General features: G+C 39.7%; 1 protein-coding gene across 3 annotated transcripts in view; it reads left to right on the plus strand.

Moving 5' to 3' along the window:
• Nucleotides 1–1,040: 1,040 nt before the first annotated feature.
• The window catches only part of ncam1b (neural cell adhesion molecule 1b), a 77,878-nt gene continuing 60,536 nt past the window's right edge, over nt 1,041–18,382 (plus strand). For all 3 annotated transcript variants that reach the window (XM_008280630.1, XM_008280631.1, XM_008280632.1), the window contains exon 1: nt 1,041–1,299. In XM_008280630.1, the coding sequence (XP_008278852.1) occupies nt 1,248–1,299 (52 nt within the window). In that variant the 5' untranslated portion in view covers nt 1,041–1,247. The remainder of the gene's footprint in view (nt 1,300–18,382) is intronic.

Raw genomic sequence — 18,382 nt, forward strand, 5'->3', positions numbered from 1 at the left:
AATAACCCCTGAGGATTTTACATTTAGTTTTATAATGACACAGCTGGAGTACACTTAACCACACATATTGTGTAGCATTACATTGATACTTGAAAAATATATATTTAAAAAGAAAATACACATTGTTCTTTAGTAGGGGCGTCTTTTCCGGAAAGTATTTGATGTATCCAGCTAAAATTTCCCCCAAATTTCTATAAATATACATATTTAATGCGATACAAGGGCCAGCAAATCAGAGATAGTGGAGCAGAAACTGCTTGTAAAAAAATATAATTTAAGTAAAGTTAGAACTTTTGTCCTATAGGCCTATCAACTGGTAATAAATTGTCAATAGTCAAACTGTCAGAGCCACATAAAATTTTGAGAATATAGTTCATCTTATGCATAAGTAACAAGTTTGTATTCCTTAAAGTGACTCGTAAATTGACCTCTGGGGGCTTCTGAAATCTTAAAAAAAAATCTTTTTCTTTCTTTCACATTTAAATTTGTATGTATAATTTAACTGCCGTCTAAATTTGTTCACTAAAACATATTATATAGATATTGAATCTCTCTCCCTCTCTTTAGATATATACATACAACAGGCATTGTTCTTTGAGGGGTGTCTTTCCTAGAAAGTATTTGATATATCAAGCTAAAATCTTTTCTAATATCACTATAAATGTCAACATTTTATGTTATAAAAATGTCAAGCAAATCAGGGAAGGTCAACAGACATTGTTCTACAAATTGTGGCATTCACAACATAAATATTGACACAAAAACATCATTTTAAATATTTTTGCACATTTTCAACACTTTTTTTTCTCGATTAGATGCATTTTAAAGCAACATGGTGCTTTTTTTCTGTTTTCTTTTTTTCTTCTGCACTATTATGATTATTAAGGGGGGTTTCCCCATGACACTGCTTCCCTTTGAGACCCCCGCACTATTTTACAGGAGGTCCCTTACACCGCCTGTGCGGAGTGATCCACGTGTGTGCGCAGGCTCCGCTTGTCAGTCAGACTTTGAACTGTGCACTGGCGCTCATCACTGCTAATCTCTGACCGCCCGCTTGTCATCAACGACACCGCCGCTGACACTCATCACCGAGCAGCTCAGATATATAGATTAGGATGAACAGTTGCTGAGAGAAGCACGGAACCCGAAAAAGGGCGACACCGAAGAGGGACCGAGCCGGAGGTTTAAAAAAAAAAGAAAAAACGTTAGCTGCGCCGTTTAACGTTCACGTTACTCGGGGAGTTGCGATGGTCCAGTCAACGGATATTTTCTTAGCCTTGCTTCTTGTGGGCTGTGCAGGTAGGAGAAAAAATGTCACATTTAACTCTTATAAACTGAGCTTGTGTTGTGTTTTGAATGAATTTCATCCGTTTCCACCCCCTTTTTTTGTGAAATAAAATTGTGTTCAGGAGGTGGGGGACCGCAGGCATCCTCTCGCCTCCTCCGCCCGCAGGTGCGACGGTAACAGTACTGCGCCTGCTGCTAATTAGCTTACTGGCGAGCTGCTTTTTAACTAAGGACAGCTTGGTGCTAATGTGTTGGGGGCACTATTTTCTCTGGACACACACACACACTCAACGGGCTACATAACGTTGCTCTTTGCGTGACCAGCCTGCACGCTGACTTCGCATTATTGCACATTAAATAAAATATGATGCTCGAGATGAAACACGCTTTAAAAATTGCATTAATGTGATGTGCACGCTTGTATACGATTGGAATTGTTTCGTGAGGATCAGGGTGTTTTTTTTTTATTTTTTTCTCTCCTGCTTTTGTGCTCGTGTTGATGTGGGCCGTTGGTCTGTGCTCGGATGGGACGTGTTTGTTGTTGATGGGGGGTGATGCTGGACTCCCTGTGTTTGTAGACAGCCTTCTGCGTTGACTCACGCTTTCTTAAAGGTGTATCGTGCAGAATTAAACGCATTTCTGTTTTTGTTTTTTGCTTTTTTTGCGTTGCACCTGTGCATGTGTACAGGTGCGAGGAGGATGGCGCTGACACGAAGTGCACGAAGGGTGCATCAGCAGGGACGCTGCTGGTTTTATTCGCTCTCTCTGGCACACTGATGCACAGCAAAGCACAACTTCTACTCTGAATCATCTGTTATGTAATCCGATTCCACGATAAAGGCTTTGAAATGAGATCCTCTAAGTTGGTAAAATGTGTCGTTACGTAAGTCTAATTGAGGGAGTTTTGTGTGAAATTACATTTTAATAACATTTGCACGCCCATTTTTTGATTAATTTGACATGTGAGGTGCTTATGTTGCAAGTAGTACTCTCAGCTACACTCAGGCTCAGGATTTTCGTGGGATAGCCTTTTAATCCTTTATGTACAATCCGATATGTGCAGGGGTGTTCCTCGGGCAGGAGGGGAAAACGCAGAGGGAGTGGAGCCCTCACTGCATTGTAATGGTAATGCAATCGCTCTTGCGTTTATTGGAAAATATTATGTTAAAATATACATGTGCAAGACCTCAATTATTGGATGAGGTCTCCTCTAGTGCCATGCTTTAATGTAAGTACATTGAAATAGGTCTGACACTTGTGCTTATATTGTAGTGCATCTACCATCAAGTACACTTACACAGCATATTATATTATGTGCTACTTGTGATTAAATTGAAAAAACCTGTTAATTTATTGCATTAAGCATGAGATGAGAAGAAAAAATTGACAAGCGTCAGCCTCTGAGCAAGAATGTCTTTTTTTAACTTTTAGAGTTGCTAATTATGTCCCAAGCTGTGAGAAATATGTAGTCGAGTTATAGACTAGATTTTCTCCAAATGATGTGTACGAGGGCTGCAACTAATAATCGTTAGTTGTTTGGTCTAAAAAATATGCTTAAAAATTGTGAAAATTGTTCATCAGTGTTTGCCAAAGCTTTAAGATGTCATCCTCAAGTGTCTTATTTTGTCAACAACCCAAAGATATTCAGTGTACTGTCACAGATGAGAAAAGAAACCAGAAAATATTCACAATTAATAAGCTGGAATCAGAGAATTTTGCCTTATTTTCTCGAAGAAATTACTCAAACCAACTATCTCGTCTGAATACCAAATAGTTGGTAATTAATATATATAAAATATAGCCTGACTGAGGACAATGGATTTATTTGCAGTATGTATATCTGGGAGTATCAACATTTTTTAAAAGCATCCCTAAAATGTATTGAATGATTTATATAAGGAATTGTGACCGTTTATCTACTGGATAGGATATTTTGTTGTTGAAAAAGTAGCTTGTCGGACTTGCAAACGCTACATAATGGTGCCACCATTTCTAAACACCCTAGGATCTATTTATGATATTTTTACGATTTCTTGCTGCTTTTTTGCGGTATCTGTATTCAGCTATCTTTGGTGAATATACAGACTTAGCTTGATCTATTTTCGAGCATAATTGTGAAAGAGAGTGCATGGTTTTGGATTTGTTTTTTTGTTGAAATCCGCCATGATAACCTGGTAAGCATCATCTTAAAGACACAGTTATGCACAGTAGTGAGCAATGTGAAGTTGACACACTTATACGAAATATGGACATAAAAGAGATGGACTGCGCGGTTTTCAGTTCTCATTTCACAGTTTATCGCACTGCCAGTTCACGTCCATATTAAATGTATTTGTGTTTTTGAGTGCACATCATCCCTATTCAGATGTTGCTGGAGGTAGACAACCTTATGACTAATGCACTGATTGCTTTGTCACATAACTCCTGTCGTCGCTGAAGCTAAAATTACAATTTTTTTTGTATTCCTTTTGTTGAACTGACATTTGTAGCGTTTATATCGCGCTACACAGATGTCAGAAATAGTAGTTTAAAATGGCACTATGAAACCTTGAGTAATTCAATGTAAATCAAAAAAAAATCATTTTCATAGATGATTATATGGCATCGCTGTAGCAATATTAACTGAGACTGAGGAAGGATTAACCCTCTATCTCGTTACTTTACATCCCTGATGGATGAATGCTCAATGGGCCTTTTGAGCTTCTTGACATAATTATTAATTGATCCTCTTTGAACTGATAACTGGAATAAGGAGACAGTTTGAAAATGAAGCATAGCATGCAGAAAGTGAGAGAAATGAAGCAAATCTGGCAAAGATAAGAGATGATGTTCTAAACCTGTGAGACTGATGAATGAAATGCAACTCAGCATCTCACCATATGGCTCTCATGAGCAGGAAATGTGGCTCTCTGCTTTACAGTAGGATTGTTTGACTGAGCCCGCGTTACATCATCAGTCAGGTCATGTGGAAATTATGACGTAGCTCCATGTTGCACCATTTACAAAGCAAGATGGAAGCATGGCTGACTGCAGGCAGACTCACAAGAGCTCCAGACTTCTTTACGTCTGACTTAGCTTCACGAGGATGGAAATCAACACTGCCAAAAGCAATGGCGGCGAGTCCAACAGCTTCAACTTGATTATGTAAAAGTAGTGTGTGCACATTGTGTGCTGGCAGTACTGTTTCCCATATTGAGAATTTATTTGGGAGATCTCTACCAAAATAGATTTTTCTTTTTCCCAAAAGACATGTCTTTTGAAATAATATTGATTTCTCTTCAGTCACGACACGACTATAGAAAAAAACATTTTACAGAATTAGACAACCCAATTAAGTGCAGAGACCTTTACGATTTGTCGCTAATGAGACCCATAATATCCCAGCTCAACATCGTCGTACCTTGCAGAGGTCATTGTGCTACTAAGTAATCTATTATTTTGTGTGATTAACTGGTTGATCATTTTGTTTTTAAAATGCGTGTCTTTAATTTGCTTCTGTTTTCAGCTAATATCAGCACCCAAAGGAGTTCCATTACCAATGATATAAAACAGAGAAAAGCATCAAACGCTCATATCTGACAAGCTGGAACAACCAAATATTTGGCATTTTTGCTGGATAATTGACTATTAATTATTAAATGATTGGCAGTGTATCATTTAAATATTTTATTTCTTTAATCTAAGCCAGCGGTGCACAGTGAACAGCTAAATTCCATTCTAGTGTATTCATTTTGTCATAGCTTTGTATGGAAAAAAACCTTCAAGATACAGTGTTTATATATATATATTAATTTAATCTTTTGTGGTGATATATTCTTGTGGCTTGGTATAGCACAGCGCTGCAACAGTGTTGTATTTAACCACTTGTGTAAAACAACATACTTCAGCATCCTATTAAAACCACCACAGATTGAGAGTGTGTTTATGTGCGAACCGGGAGTGAACACCTATAAACCAGAGCTGTAACAGGGATGCTACTGTAATGTGCATCTCGGGGCTTTGCTTAAACAAACTGGTCTTTGATGTCTAGTGTCAAACAGCACTCTGCAAAATTGTATTAAGACCTTTCATTTGGAAGAAATTTATTCAAGAAATCCAGCCAAAGTGGGTAAAGGCTCAGCCCATATCCTATCGTCTCCGATTGCTGTTATTTTTGTCTTGTCTTATCAAATAACTAAACCTGCCAACATCAGAGTGTCTACTGACAAGCTACTGCTAAGCTTTAGGGGATGTTTATTGAACCAAAATGTATTTCCGAATCTAACAGACGATCAAGACCACACAACTATTGCATCGGGAGACAATTTCTTGGCAACACTTGTCATATTGCAGACATACAAGTATTCTATCTATTCATAATTTGAAAATTTTAATTTGTTAAAACTGTTTCACTGTCAAAATACCAATCCTGAAAGTCAGTGAAATACCAGTTTTCTATAAATTAGATTGTAGACTCAGTGGCCCTAGTATCTCTTGCACATTATTTTAACAGTCTAACAGAATCAGAGCTTTTCTTCCAGAATTGGGAGGGAGAAGGAGGAGAGAGGCTGGGGTTTTGTTCTAGCCAGGACTACTTGACTCTTTAGTGATGGGGAGCGGATCAGACAGATCCAGGTCTGAGAGAGTTGAGAGGAGATTCATTGCCTAAGGACGCTAAAAAGATGACATTACACGTGCACGTGACCCCGTGAAGCACAGTAGGAGGAACATAAACATCATCTCCTAAGGGTTTGCTCACAGAAGAGGCACAGGCGGTGGGCTTAGTGGTTGTTTTTTCAGCGATTAGCTTCTGCAGTGGTAGCATCCTTATGCTATTCCTCTGAGGTTTGAGTTTTTATATTGCAGATTAAAATTAATCAGGCTTAATTTAAGAGTATGAAACAGGTTAAACACAGCACTGAACAGCGCGGCCTAGAAGATTAGCTTGGTCTGTGTCTCATTTCTATTATATGCGAGTACCAAAAACGTGCTTTAGATATTGCTTTTCTAGTCAAGGATTGCAATCCTAACTTCATACTATGCCTTTTCTCTGAATATAGATAAAACAACAACAACAAGAAAACATGCTAAGATATTATCACTGTCTGGAAATTAGAGCAATGTGTCCCTGACGTTCATCAAATTAAAAAAAAAAAAAAAAGAGGCCAGCAGCACTGTGGGCACAGGATCCCTGTAGACATGTAACCCTAAACCAACAAAGCTTTTGGCATTTATATGTCCTCTCTCCTTTTTGAAGCTTTTGTTTTGCGGGACAAAACAGAGTGTAGCTGGCTGACAAAGTTTTGTTAAGTATCAATTATCTGCTTGGAAAAGGCGAGACAACTTAACACTCTAATTGTATGTCTTAAGCATTCAAGTGATGCTGTAAGCAGGAAATGTGATAATTATCTGTTTGTAAACAGCTGAGTTTATCTTTGAATAAAATGACAATGGCGAAAGCAACTTTGAGCCATTTCAGTGTGGCTTTTTCCCGTTCTTTCTGTACTTTTCTTACCAAAGGTTTGCCAAGCCCCCTTGCAAGTCCCCAGCTATGTAAATGTTTGGTACACTTACAAACCGTATCACCTTCTCTCTCTAGGCTTTTCACTTGCAAATATAGACTGATTTCCCCTTTGCTTAGGTTGTTATGAACTGAGAGCACCTCCTGGCTCCCTTTGGCCTTTCTGTTTCTTGTTTGGCAGTGAAAGAAGCAGGGAAAGACAGGCCTCCTGTGACCCAAACTAACTCATCACAGCCTTGTCTGTGGCCCATGTGGCCCCTGAAAGAGAAGATGAGCTCACAATCATGTCACTACCCGTGCTGGAAGGAGCTGTGTCCCACTTTACAAGAGATACAGATGAGTCTTCTCAACTCAAGCTTACAGAGTCTTTTTGAGCTTACAGTATGCGTGATTTACGAAAATGAGTGTCTCATCTTACCATAATAAAGCAACGTGCTGTTGGCTAGGATTTAGCTCAAAACTTCTTTTGTGTAGTGTGAAGGGAAGCAATGTGTGTGTCTTCTCATGCATCCATGCACATCGTGGTGCATTCATTACTGAAACACTATAGGATGCATCACCATGCATGGAGCAGGGAAAATTTGGATTGCTATGCCTCAGGCGTTCTTTTTATGTAGTCACCATAGTGTGTCACCCTCTCTAACATTATACTCCTCTACAGACTTAGTCATTGCCTGGCAACTTAGAGATACCTCTGTTTCACACAGTCATGACGTGAATTAATATTGTTATGGAAAAAAAATCCATCATAGGGGAAACGCTAGGGGTTTTCAGTGGAGCGGAGCAATCTGAGATGGGGTCCTAATATTTCATGATAAATTAAATACAGATGTAGAATTCATTTTTCCAACTGGAATGACTTTTTCTTGTAGATATCTTGTACCCCTGAAACCAAACAGACCAGCTGCTGGTTTTGCCGGTAGCCAGTAATACTGATGAGACGAATGCCAATGCATGCTAGATAACACCTCCTAAATTGTAAAGGAAGTGATCCATGACAAGGCTGCCTTGCTCAAGACAGAACATCAGCTGGCAATTGCACCAGTAACAGCCAAATTAGATGTGTGCAAATTACAACTCGTTGGCCCCACAGAGGGTTTAAACTCACAGGATGTTTGGGCTGATTCTCTGGATGGCTGCTACACTCAGTTAGCTGAAGACAGTGCCAAACTGCAAATAATAACAGACAATCTGGAGACACTGCAGCCAACACAGTGTTGGACTACCAGCATCCTACCACTTTACTCTCCAGCATGCTCTGTATCCCTGGTGACTTCAGCTTACTCACCGTGTACCTGTTCCCCGGCCAAAAAACAGAGTGCCCACGCTCCTTCCTTTTGTTAAGTTCACCTTTCTCAAATAAAAAAAGAAATACTGAAACTTTAATGCTAGAAAGGGAAGTTGAGCTATAATGGAAACCAGATTTTCATCTTCCATGAGTACAGTGCACATGTGGATAATGGGGCTGTCAGACACGGTGCATTGTACTCGTCGCTTGGGTTCAGCGTAGTGTTTTGGGAGTGTGGAGGACAGAGCAAAACAGGATAAGTTTTCAAAACTTTCTGCTGGATTGCATCATTATGTTAATAAAATATTCTGCACAAAACTAAACCTCTGTACTTAAAATTAAGAAACTAGTAGGATGTAGAGCTGTTGAGAGGGAATAAATAAGAAACTTCATCTGTGTTTACAGATACTGCCTGTACAACAAGCTACCTGGCTCTTTAAACACCTGACATGCTTACTTACTTGTAGTGTTGTTGCCACACTGTGTGTAAATGCTCCTTTTAAAGAAAAAAAAACTTCAAGCTAAAACTGGGGTACATGGGATTTGATTCTGAACAGGGTCTGTTCTTTGTACAAGACATGGACCTTTTCTGTTTAACATTTTTCATCGACTTGACAAAACTAAAGAGGAGTTGAATATAGCCTGATATAAACATCCTACGTACTGTGTACAAAAACCAAATAAGGACCTAAATCTAAACTTTATGAATTTGCCCCCACTCCTAAAGGTGCTTGAGATCCCATCTCCACTGACAGCGATATCTGGAGCAGCAGCCGAAGAGCCTAATCTTCGAAAATAGAAATGAAATGGTATTGCTTTTGTGTTCCTAATTGCTTGATGACTAATTCTTCTTAGGTGGAGGGATGAAACACCACCCACCCATACTCACTGGATCAGAGATCTATTGCAGATTAACTCTGAAGTGGATCTACTGACAGATTTTATATTGCCTGACAGCCATTCATCTTCCGTGTCGAGAATTGCAAATTGGATATACCGTTTTGAATATGACAGTATCTGGGCATGAATGTTGCTGAAATGTGCAGCAAAACAGTTGCAAGCAGTTATTTGCAGTAAAAGATGCGATGTGTTGTAACGAAACGCTGTGACAGTTTTTTTTCCCTCCCTCCGTTTTCCATCATTAACAATACTACATATTTAGTTTACTCTTTTTAGCTTACTCCCCCTACAATCCCCCCCCTCCCTCAAACTGTGTTATTTGTTTGTTTTCGGATAAAAAACTAAAAATAAAGTGTCCAACCAAAAGTAAAGTAGTGCAGTGACACTCATTCAATAAAAAAGCAGTTATATTTAATCTCTAATTAGATCACAGTAAGAAGGCTCTATCTCCAGGGGAGCATTAGCAGCTATAGCACTATCTCACCCATTCAACATGCAGGATCCACTTTGAAATGAAGGCAGTGATTCCCACAGACAAGCAATACTTTGCCAGACGGCAGAAGTATTTTAACAGTCACTCAAGTATATTTTTCCCCATTTTAGCAATTTTACATGTGAAAGGTTTTGTCTGATGTGACGCATACCGTGGGAAACGGCACATTTTGAGTATTTCTTAATGTAATCACAAATGACCTGTTACAATTTGCATAAAATTCACAAACTCTTTCTGCAGAAGCCCTTTTATTCTTAAAAAATGTGCCCACTTATGAGGAGACTGTATATAATCCTCACCTTTTTGCAGCTATTTTAGCCTGCAGCTACAGGGACTAGTTAAGTGTCACGTTATTACCGAGTTGATTATGTTTTATGGATAAATGTCTCAGGATTTTTGGAGCATTAGAAGGAGAAGAGAAATTTAGAAAGTGATATCACTCGGGCTGGGAATTAACCTAATTTCATCCTTATTCATGTAGAGTAATCTAAAATTATGTAATGGACATGTCCAAAGATAGAAAGAAACCGAAATGGTAACATGGACCTCTTTTCATTCTGTAGCAAAACTCCTTGTAGCTCCTGCAAGTCTAAGTGCATGGACACGATTAACTGTCTCAATATTGTGTTAGATATGAAATATTTACACATATTTTCAGAGCTCTATGTATCATCTAATCTGAACATTATTGCTGTAGCCGGCTAGTCAAACAGTCAATAGTTGGCTTTGTCTTTCCAGCAAGCCGTTCTAGATTGTTTTGGGGATTCCTCTCATTCATATTTGAACATTATGCACATGCAGTTTGAGATCTTAACACCCACTTTGACCTTTGTTATCTGGGCAGCACACACAGGCCTGTGGTGATTGATCCTAATGAATAATGAATGAGTAATGGTAAGGAAATTAGACCATCTCTGCAACATTTGCCTCATTACTGCTTGCACTCTTGTGACATGAACATCTTGCCCTGTTTTTTTTTTTTCCCGTTTTGATGGCCACTTCACTTCAAATTGAGGTGTTTATAACTGCTAACTGAAATGTATCCAGCCACATTTCCTCTATTACACACAGACTCACAACAACCTTTTTCCCAGTGGAGTATCTTTACGAGGCGGGTGTAACACATAAAGAAATTCAGCCTGTCTACTGCAGACCCCATCCCTTTTCACACACAGACACCATGACCAGTCAGATGTAACCACTGAAGTTTGGATGTGGAGGCAATTTTCAGAGGCTATCAAGGACCAATTTAAGTTGTTTTTATTTAGAGCACTGGATTCCTAACATTAACTGGCAATATCATTGAGAGCTGAAGAGTGGACTTAGTGGAATTCCTGAACCCGGCACACACACATACATCGGACAGAAGGTGCACCTGGAAGATTCGGGCTTATCTCTGAGTCAGAGGTCACTAGAGTACTACGAGTTAACTCCTTAGCGGCAGGTGCAGGTGATTGATGAGATTAGTTCTGAAATGCTGAAGGCTATTTTGATATTGTTGGTCTTTTATAGCAGCGCTCTTGGACCAGCGCGCAATCACATCTTCATTTTCGGGGGTGCTTTCTGCCTACCATGTAATTACGCTCTTTTCAAACCCTGTTTTAGGGTGCTAGTAATTAACTCCAAACTATTGCTGAACCTTAAAGTGAGCTCTGAGTGAAACAGTTGGTCAGCTTTTAACCCACTGACAGTGTCTCGAAAGGTTCATGGCAGTGTTTCTTGAGTTATATGACCTTACGGCTTCATAATGGTTGTTAGATTTTCAGCTGCGACCTTTTCACCTCTGGTTGATGCTATACTGTGTGTTCACACCGCTTGTTACATTTCTCAAAGTTTCCAACACAAAGCCACAGTTTGGAGAAGGCTGTAATGCCTGACAATGCCACACTCAACACAGATTAAAGAGACGTTATTTGGCACAATTAGCTTGGCTGTTAAGCTAAGTGAAGCTCTGATGTGAACTGACCAGTGTGATGAGGCAGGCTGTTTTGCCAAGAAAATCACTAAACTAGATGAAAGAAAGTGTGTGTGCTTTTTCACCTTATTTTGAACCATTATCATTAAAAATGTATACAGACAAGTTTTTGTCTGAACTGTGATTTTTCCTCCATCCTCATCAAAACTTCTGTTTGGTTGGATGTCTGTTGGCAGGTCACTTTCTCGATAGGCCTAGACACTCGGCAGATGACTGAATCTGGACAGCAAGTCCTTTTCTCTCTTTGAATACTTTTCTCTGACAGTTAGTTTTTTCCAGCCTGTCTTTTTAAGATCACCTGTCACAGTTGTAATTCTTCGCTGTCTTTCTGGTCCATTTCTTTTGGAAAAAGACTCTATGAACTTGTTTTTGCTCATCATGAATTTATTTCCTCTGTAGCAGTAAAACATGAACTTTCAGAACTCCTACCGGTTAAAGTGGGCTAACAAAACACTTTTACAGCTGATTGCTGCAGAAAGGCTCACCATAATGAAACGTGAATTCAGTTGAATTAAAGGGTATAGACGAGCCCATAATGCAGAGGTACTCTCTCCATTCAAAAATATTATTTGCTGTCATAACCACTTGGTTGTCTCGTCCCCAAATATGAGGCAACCTCACTTTTTCAAATGTAATTTCCAGAAGTTATGATTGTCTTATATTTGGGCCAATAAAATAACTTTTATTTCCGGAGTGGCAGAGAACTACCAGCATAGTCTTTTCATTTCATTCAGCTCAGGTGCTGTGCAAAAAAAGCTTAGGCACAGTGCCTAAGCCTGATAATGCAAGGGTAAACTCTGAGCACAATATGTACTGCCGGTGATCGCACATCAGTCTGTGGCCTGTGGACACTGGCAGGGATGCCACTGGATAGGAAGCTGGACATTTTCTGACATATTTGGGACAATAGTGGAAAAATCCTATAAAATTAAACACATACAATTACATACATTACAGGGGTGGGACTGTTTGGCAATTTAACAATTAGATTAAGATTATTGGCGTCCTCACTCAATGTGGAATTGATTCTTAATTCAAAACTGTTTTTGATTCAGTAAAAAAAAAAAAGAAAAAAAGATGGCCTTAAAGGTTTATTTGTACACCAGCCTAAAACTGTAATATTTAACATTTTAGAATTAAGTGGTGCACCCAAGTAGATAAGTGGTGGTAATAGTGATTTATAACTCATGAAATTTGACATTAAGTGTTGACAAATGGGTTGTGCTGTTTCGAAAATTTCTTCAATTGACAATACACACTCATAGCACCTTGTGTTTTACTCATATAGTATTACTTTATTAATGTCACAGTAAGGTACCATCGTTACAACTAAAAGACTGTGATCCAGAATATTGTGATTCTGACAATTAATTACACAAATGCTAAATCTCATAAACATGCTTTGGAGGAACTGAGCTTTAGATAAAGCCATTATCCTTCATTGTTTTCCCACACTTAATCTAAATTAATCATAAAGAACGAGCTGTAGATAAAGAGCAGCAGATGAGTTAGAGAACAGTTCTTCACCCTTGAGACAATTGATATTACAAATCCCATACATAATTAAATAGCCATGTCCTAAGTCTAATATTAAATGAACAAAATTTACTGGCAACAAACGGATACCATTGCAGACCCTTTGGATCAATCCTCTGTTTTCTAATATTTAAAGGGAATACTGTTATTGACACAGGTACTGTCTCTAAATATGTAAACATATCTAAATCTTTACAATAACCAGTCGTAGTTAAATTTGCAGATAGTGAAACAGAGGAGATAAAAGAAGATGAAGGACAAGAGGAGCTGTGCAAGGTTGCTTGCTGACTTAAACACTGATGTGAATACATAATGGTTACCACTGGGTTGAACTGAAACTGTTTTTCTGAAAAGAAGCAGACTGAAAATGCAATATCTAAACAGAGTGTGGATAATACAGTGCCATCTTTTGGAACCAAACTTTTTTTTTATGTGTACTCTGTGAATTTGGCATCTTGTCTGCTTGTCTGTCTTGGTCTATTTTACCATGTCTCTCACGCTCCTCCCTAAAGGATCTCCTCTCAGTATGACTCACTGACTTCCACTGCCTGAAAGCCGTCTTGCTTTCTTTGCCAGCAGAAGCCGGATGTGTCATGAACCCCATCGTGCATCTTTTCCATAGATGCCATCGAGTGCAAAAGCAGATGACAAGCCCTCTGAAGCAAATGAAACTGTCTCACATTGACAGGCAGAGTGACCAGGCCAGTGTAGTGATCTTTGTATACCTAAAATGTTTGAAAATGGGAACACAACATCTGGAATAACCACCTATTACAGCTAATACTATCTAAAGATTACCTTAATTGTTCTGGTAATGTCTTAAATACTATCAAGTGTTTAATTGTTAGTATTGAGCTGCAGTGAAAGCAGCTCAAATAGATTTGCCGTGTTCAGGGTCGTGGTCAAATTGCTCACAATGCAGTAAGATAGTGTTTATTACCTTCACCAAGCCCAAGTGGGTTTTTGTGGGGATATATTATAAAGACATTTTGAGGCATATTTTGTTAAACAGATTTGCATTTTTGATTAATGCACCACAAATACAGTGAATGTTGATCCAAAAAAACCACAAAGCCGTGGCTGTGCCGCATGTATACTGTTAGCAAACACAAATCATCCACTGTATTCTTGGTGGCATACTAGTGACTTGCGTATGTACTCCCACTGGAGATTCCTTCACAACAACCAACCATTAGTGGAGAGGGGAGATATGCCTGTGAAGGACTGTTCTCTACCTTATGACAGCACATGGCTGCTTTCTCTGCCTGAGTGGCCACAGTGACATACAGTTAAAACACATTTTGACTGAACAGGGTCAGGCTGCTGTTTCACTCGCGGATGCAAGACACCATGCTGTAGCATTAAAGATACTTGACATCAGCTGTTGTGACATTGGCCATTCTGACTGTAGCACAATAGAAGAAATGTTCACACACAGTTTCTGGTATATTGATATCATGGAGAGACTCAGTTAGGTAAATAAGCATCTATCTCTGTCTCGATTTGTCTTGGATTGAGTTTGAGTGTTACGTTGCAATACTTATTAACCAGGCTTCTTGGTATTATATTTGCTGGCATTTGCATTTTCATTTAAATAGCTAGCTTTTAGTAGTTTACATTATTCCTTTAATCAAATGTTGCATCTACATCCTAATGTTTTGTTTCCTGTCTCACCAACATGTCCAACACATGCATACTTTCAAAGACGCTTCCCTCATTAGATCATAACATGTAAGATGTATATTTTTTTCCCCAAATGCTCATTTAGCAAAGTAGATTGACCGTCATATTATATTATTAAAAAATAGCAATTTTAATTCCAGTTGGACTGCAGTATCCTCAGTATCTGTCCAAATCATGGCAATTTAATGTGCAAAATATGCAACCCTGTTTTCAATCTAATTTTCTCATAGAACTTAATTAGAAAATTAGCTTGGAGGAATGTAGTGTTGAAATCCTTTTGCAACATGAGACATAATGATTAGAGGGCTCCACCGTGGAGCTGCTGTCTTGCCTTAGGTTCTGGATATTTATTCAATGATAGGCTGACATGTTTTCCCACATTTTCAACATGCTGTGGGCTGAGGCAGCTGTGGTTAGTTTGCTAGTGTCTCAAAGAGATCTTGTTTAAATGACCAGAGGAAAGTTGCAGCCCTAAACAAGTGGCAAGCACACAGAGGTAAAATACAAACTTTGTTCACCTACACAGAATAATTAGGCTAAGGTCTTCTCAAGTTAATCTGTTTATGTGCACCTTTGATAGGCTTTGACTGTGTGTCTCTGTGCCGTCAGCAGACAAACGCCTGCAGATCAACAGAGTGGTGCAGTAAGCGTGAAAAATATGTAGCCACTGGCTACACCCTCGCTATGACCAAGCTGTTGGTCTAAAATTCCCTCTTAAGAATTTAATCGGGGAGAAAAGCAAATTTGTTTGTGTTTTTACTGAATCTAACAGAGGGACAGCACATATGACCTTGTGCCATCTCCTAAAGACTCCACACTTGTTGCAAATGGAAGGTGTTGGCTTGATTGAATATGAGTAGTTTCCAAACACTTGTTATCCTCGCACCTTTATAAATGAATGTTGGCAGAAATATGTTAAGAGCAGAGGTGTTCTGGTTTGTCAAGGTCAAACCACTGTCTGTGAGGAGTTCATGAAAACACATTTCTTAATTTCCTGTGACTTTTCTGGCTTCATTGTTTCGGAGAAGTTCCTGTTTCCCTCAGAAAAACTACACTGAACAAAAATAGAAACGCCCCATGTCAAATATTGTTGCCATGTGGAGTTAACAACTGTAAATGAGCATTTGCTGATATTTTATTGTACAAAAGTAATATTTCTCTTGATTTGTGTATAATTTTTAATCCAACTTGCTGTCAGTGAGCATTACTCAGTGAATTGTTTTTTTTTACTCAGTGCATGGGTGGGGCATGTCCAGTGGGTGATCAGACAAAATGAGCAACAGCTGGACAATCCTTGGACTGGGGACAATAAACGGCCACCCCAAAATATCAAATTTTGTCACAGGTCATAATGCCTCAGATGTCGCAAGTTATGCGGGAGCGTGCCGTTGGCATGTTGGATGCAGGGATGTCCACCAGAGCAGTAGCTGCACGGCTCAGTGTCCATTATCGGACCATAGGACGCTTAAGAGTTCGTTTCCAACAGACTGGCACTACTGCAAATCGACCTCATCCTTGTTGGCCACGTGTGACCACTCCAGCACAAGATCGCCACATCCGGCTCGTCCATCTGCGGGATCGGCTAAGACCAGCGACACACACAGCTGATGAGACTATTGGTCTGCACAACAGACGCATCACACCTCAGACTGTCCGTAGCCGCCTACAAGAAGCCAACTTGCATGCTCGGCGCCCTCACCGTGGCCTGGGTCTCACTGCTGTCCAGCGTAGGAACCGACTCGCATGGGCAAATGCACATGTCCGATGGCCCTTGGCACGCTGGAGAAGAGTGATGTTCACAGATGAATCCAGGTTCCAGTTGTATCGTGCAGATGGAAGACAGCGTGTCTGGCGACACGTGGGTGAACGGTTTGCAGATGAAAATGTTATGCCCAGGGTTGCCCATGGAGGTGGTGGCATTATGGTGTGGTCAGGCATCACATACGGGCATAGAACACCATTGCACTTCACTGAAGGGAACCTTAATGCACAAAGATATCGGGACGAGATTCTCACCCTAATTCTTGTGCCGTTTGTGCGCCAGCATGACATCACCTTTCAACATGACAATGCCTGACCTCATGTTGCCCGCATCTGCATGAAATTCCTTCAATTAGAGGACCTTGAAGTTCTGGACTGGCCTGCATATTCGCCAATAGAGCATCTTTGGGATGTTCTGGATAGGCGTTTCCGGGACCGTGTTCCAGTTCCAGGCAATGTGGGTCAGCTCCGTGTGGCACTCCAGGAGGAATGGCATAACATTCCACAGGCCACCATAGACAATCTGATCAACTCCATGCGAAGAAGATGTGTTGCTCTGAGAGACGCAGCTGGCGGACACACAAGATACTGAAAAATCAAATTCCTCAACCTGACCCCTATCATGTTCAAAGGACTGTCCATCCGCTACAAATGGCCATACCACGATGTTATCAATACCAATATGAAGATCAGTAATTACTGAAAATATATTTTGAGTTTCTCTATATATTGCGCAACCCAAAGGTTCATATAACTCTCATATTTGACATGGGGCATTTATATTTTTGTTCAGTGTATTTATTCATGTTGGAACTGCAAGTGTGTCTGCTAAAAATTCAACATTTTTAATTTTTGAAATATCACCATAGTAAATTCATGCATTCGATCTGCATTTAATGAATATGTTTAATAAAATATCCCTCTATATCTTCTCTACAGTCTGTTTTTAATATCCTGTCCACTTGTGTGGTATTCTACATGATCCTGCGAGCTGCTTTTGTTATCACTTTGTTTTAGAATTTCTGTTTTAGACCTTGTGAACAGATGACACATGTATGCACATGAAAACCTCCACTGAATACATTCCCCCACTAAGAATAATGTGAATTTCCTAAAAAAGACTAAATTGACTTTTTCAGATGACTTGAATTTCTGACTTCTAAATTCCCGAGGTGTTCTGCTTCTCACAGATTTATTCAAACAGTGCAGCTCACAGGATTTGTAACAGAACATTCAATGAACTTCAGCTCAGACGTGCAGAGTATACTGTCTTGGCTCTACCTCAGACTGAATTTAATGAATTTTAAGAGAGGTGAATCTGTAGCAATCAGTGGGCTTGAGTGGTCAGTATAATCTTAGGGTCAAACAAATGATTTACACCAATAACAAATCACGGCAATAGCAGTGAGTGTGTGTACCTTGCTTCAAACCCCCTTACCAGTAAATATGACCCTTAAATCCATGTATGTCCACTGATAATTAAATTAGTCTGGGTCACTTAGCTGAAACTGCCACATAGTTAGACTCCTATTACATGAATAATAGGCAGGCAGAAAAGCAGAAAAAACGCATTACCCCATGCTAATTCATCACAAACCTGTCTTCTAAGTGCCTAGATTAATAGCAATCTTCCCTCTCTGTGGATGTCTCTGGAGATTCTAGCCCCAAGAAACAGAGTAGTCAATTCTCTGGAGGCTAGTCCTGTCCCAGTGTCTATTTTTACAGAGCATCCTCTGATTGGCCGACTAGGTGTGTGTGTGTAAGCTCATGTTGTGTCATAAGGTGCCTCTGTGCCATCTGTCGCCCTCAATGGAGCCGTTGTGAAGACCGACCACGCCTCGTCAGTCTGTCTCAAAGAATGCAAAACACAACCTTGGGCTTTCCTTGCTCTTTTGTACTGACAGCAGTACCAGGAACATGAGGAGAATGCTTGTAACGAAACCAAGGGAATCAAAACAG

This window comes from Stegastes partitus, unplaced genomic scaffold, assembly GCF_000690725.1.
Source record: "Stegastes partitus isolate 25-593 unplaced genomic scaffold, Stegastes_partitus-1.0.2 Scaffold204, whole genome shotgun sequence".
NCBI lineage: Eukaryota > Metazoa > Chordata > Actinopteri > Pomacentridae > Stegastes > Stegastes partitus.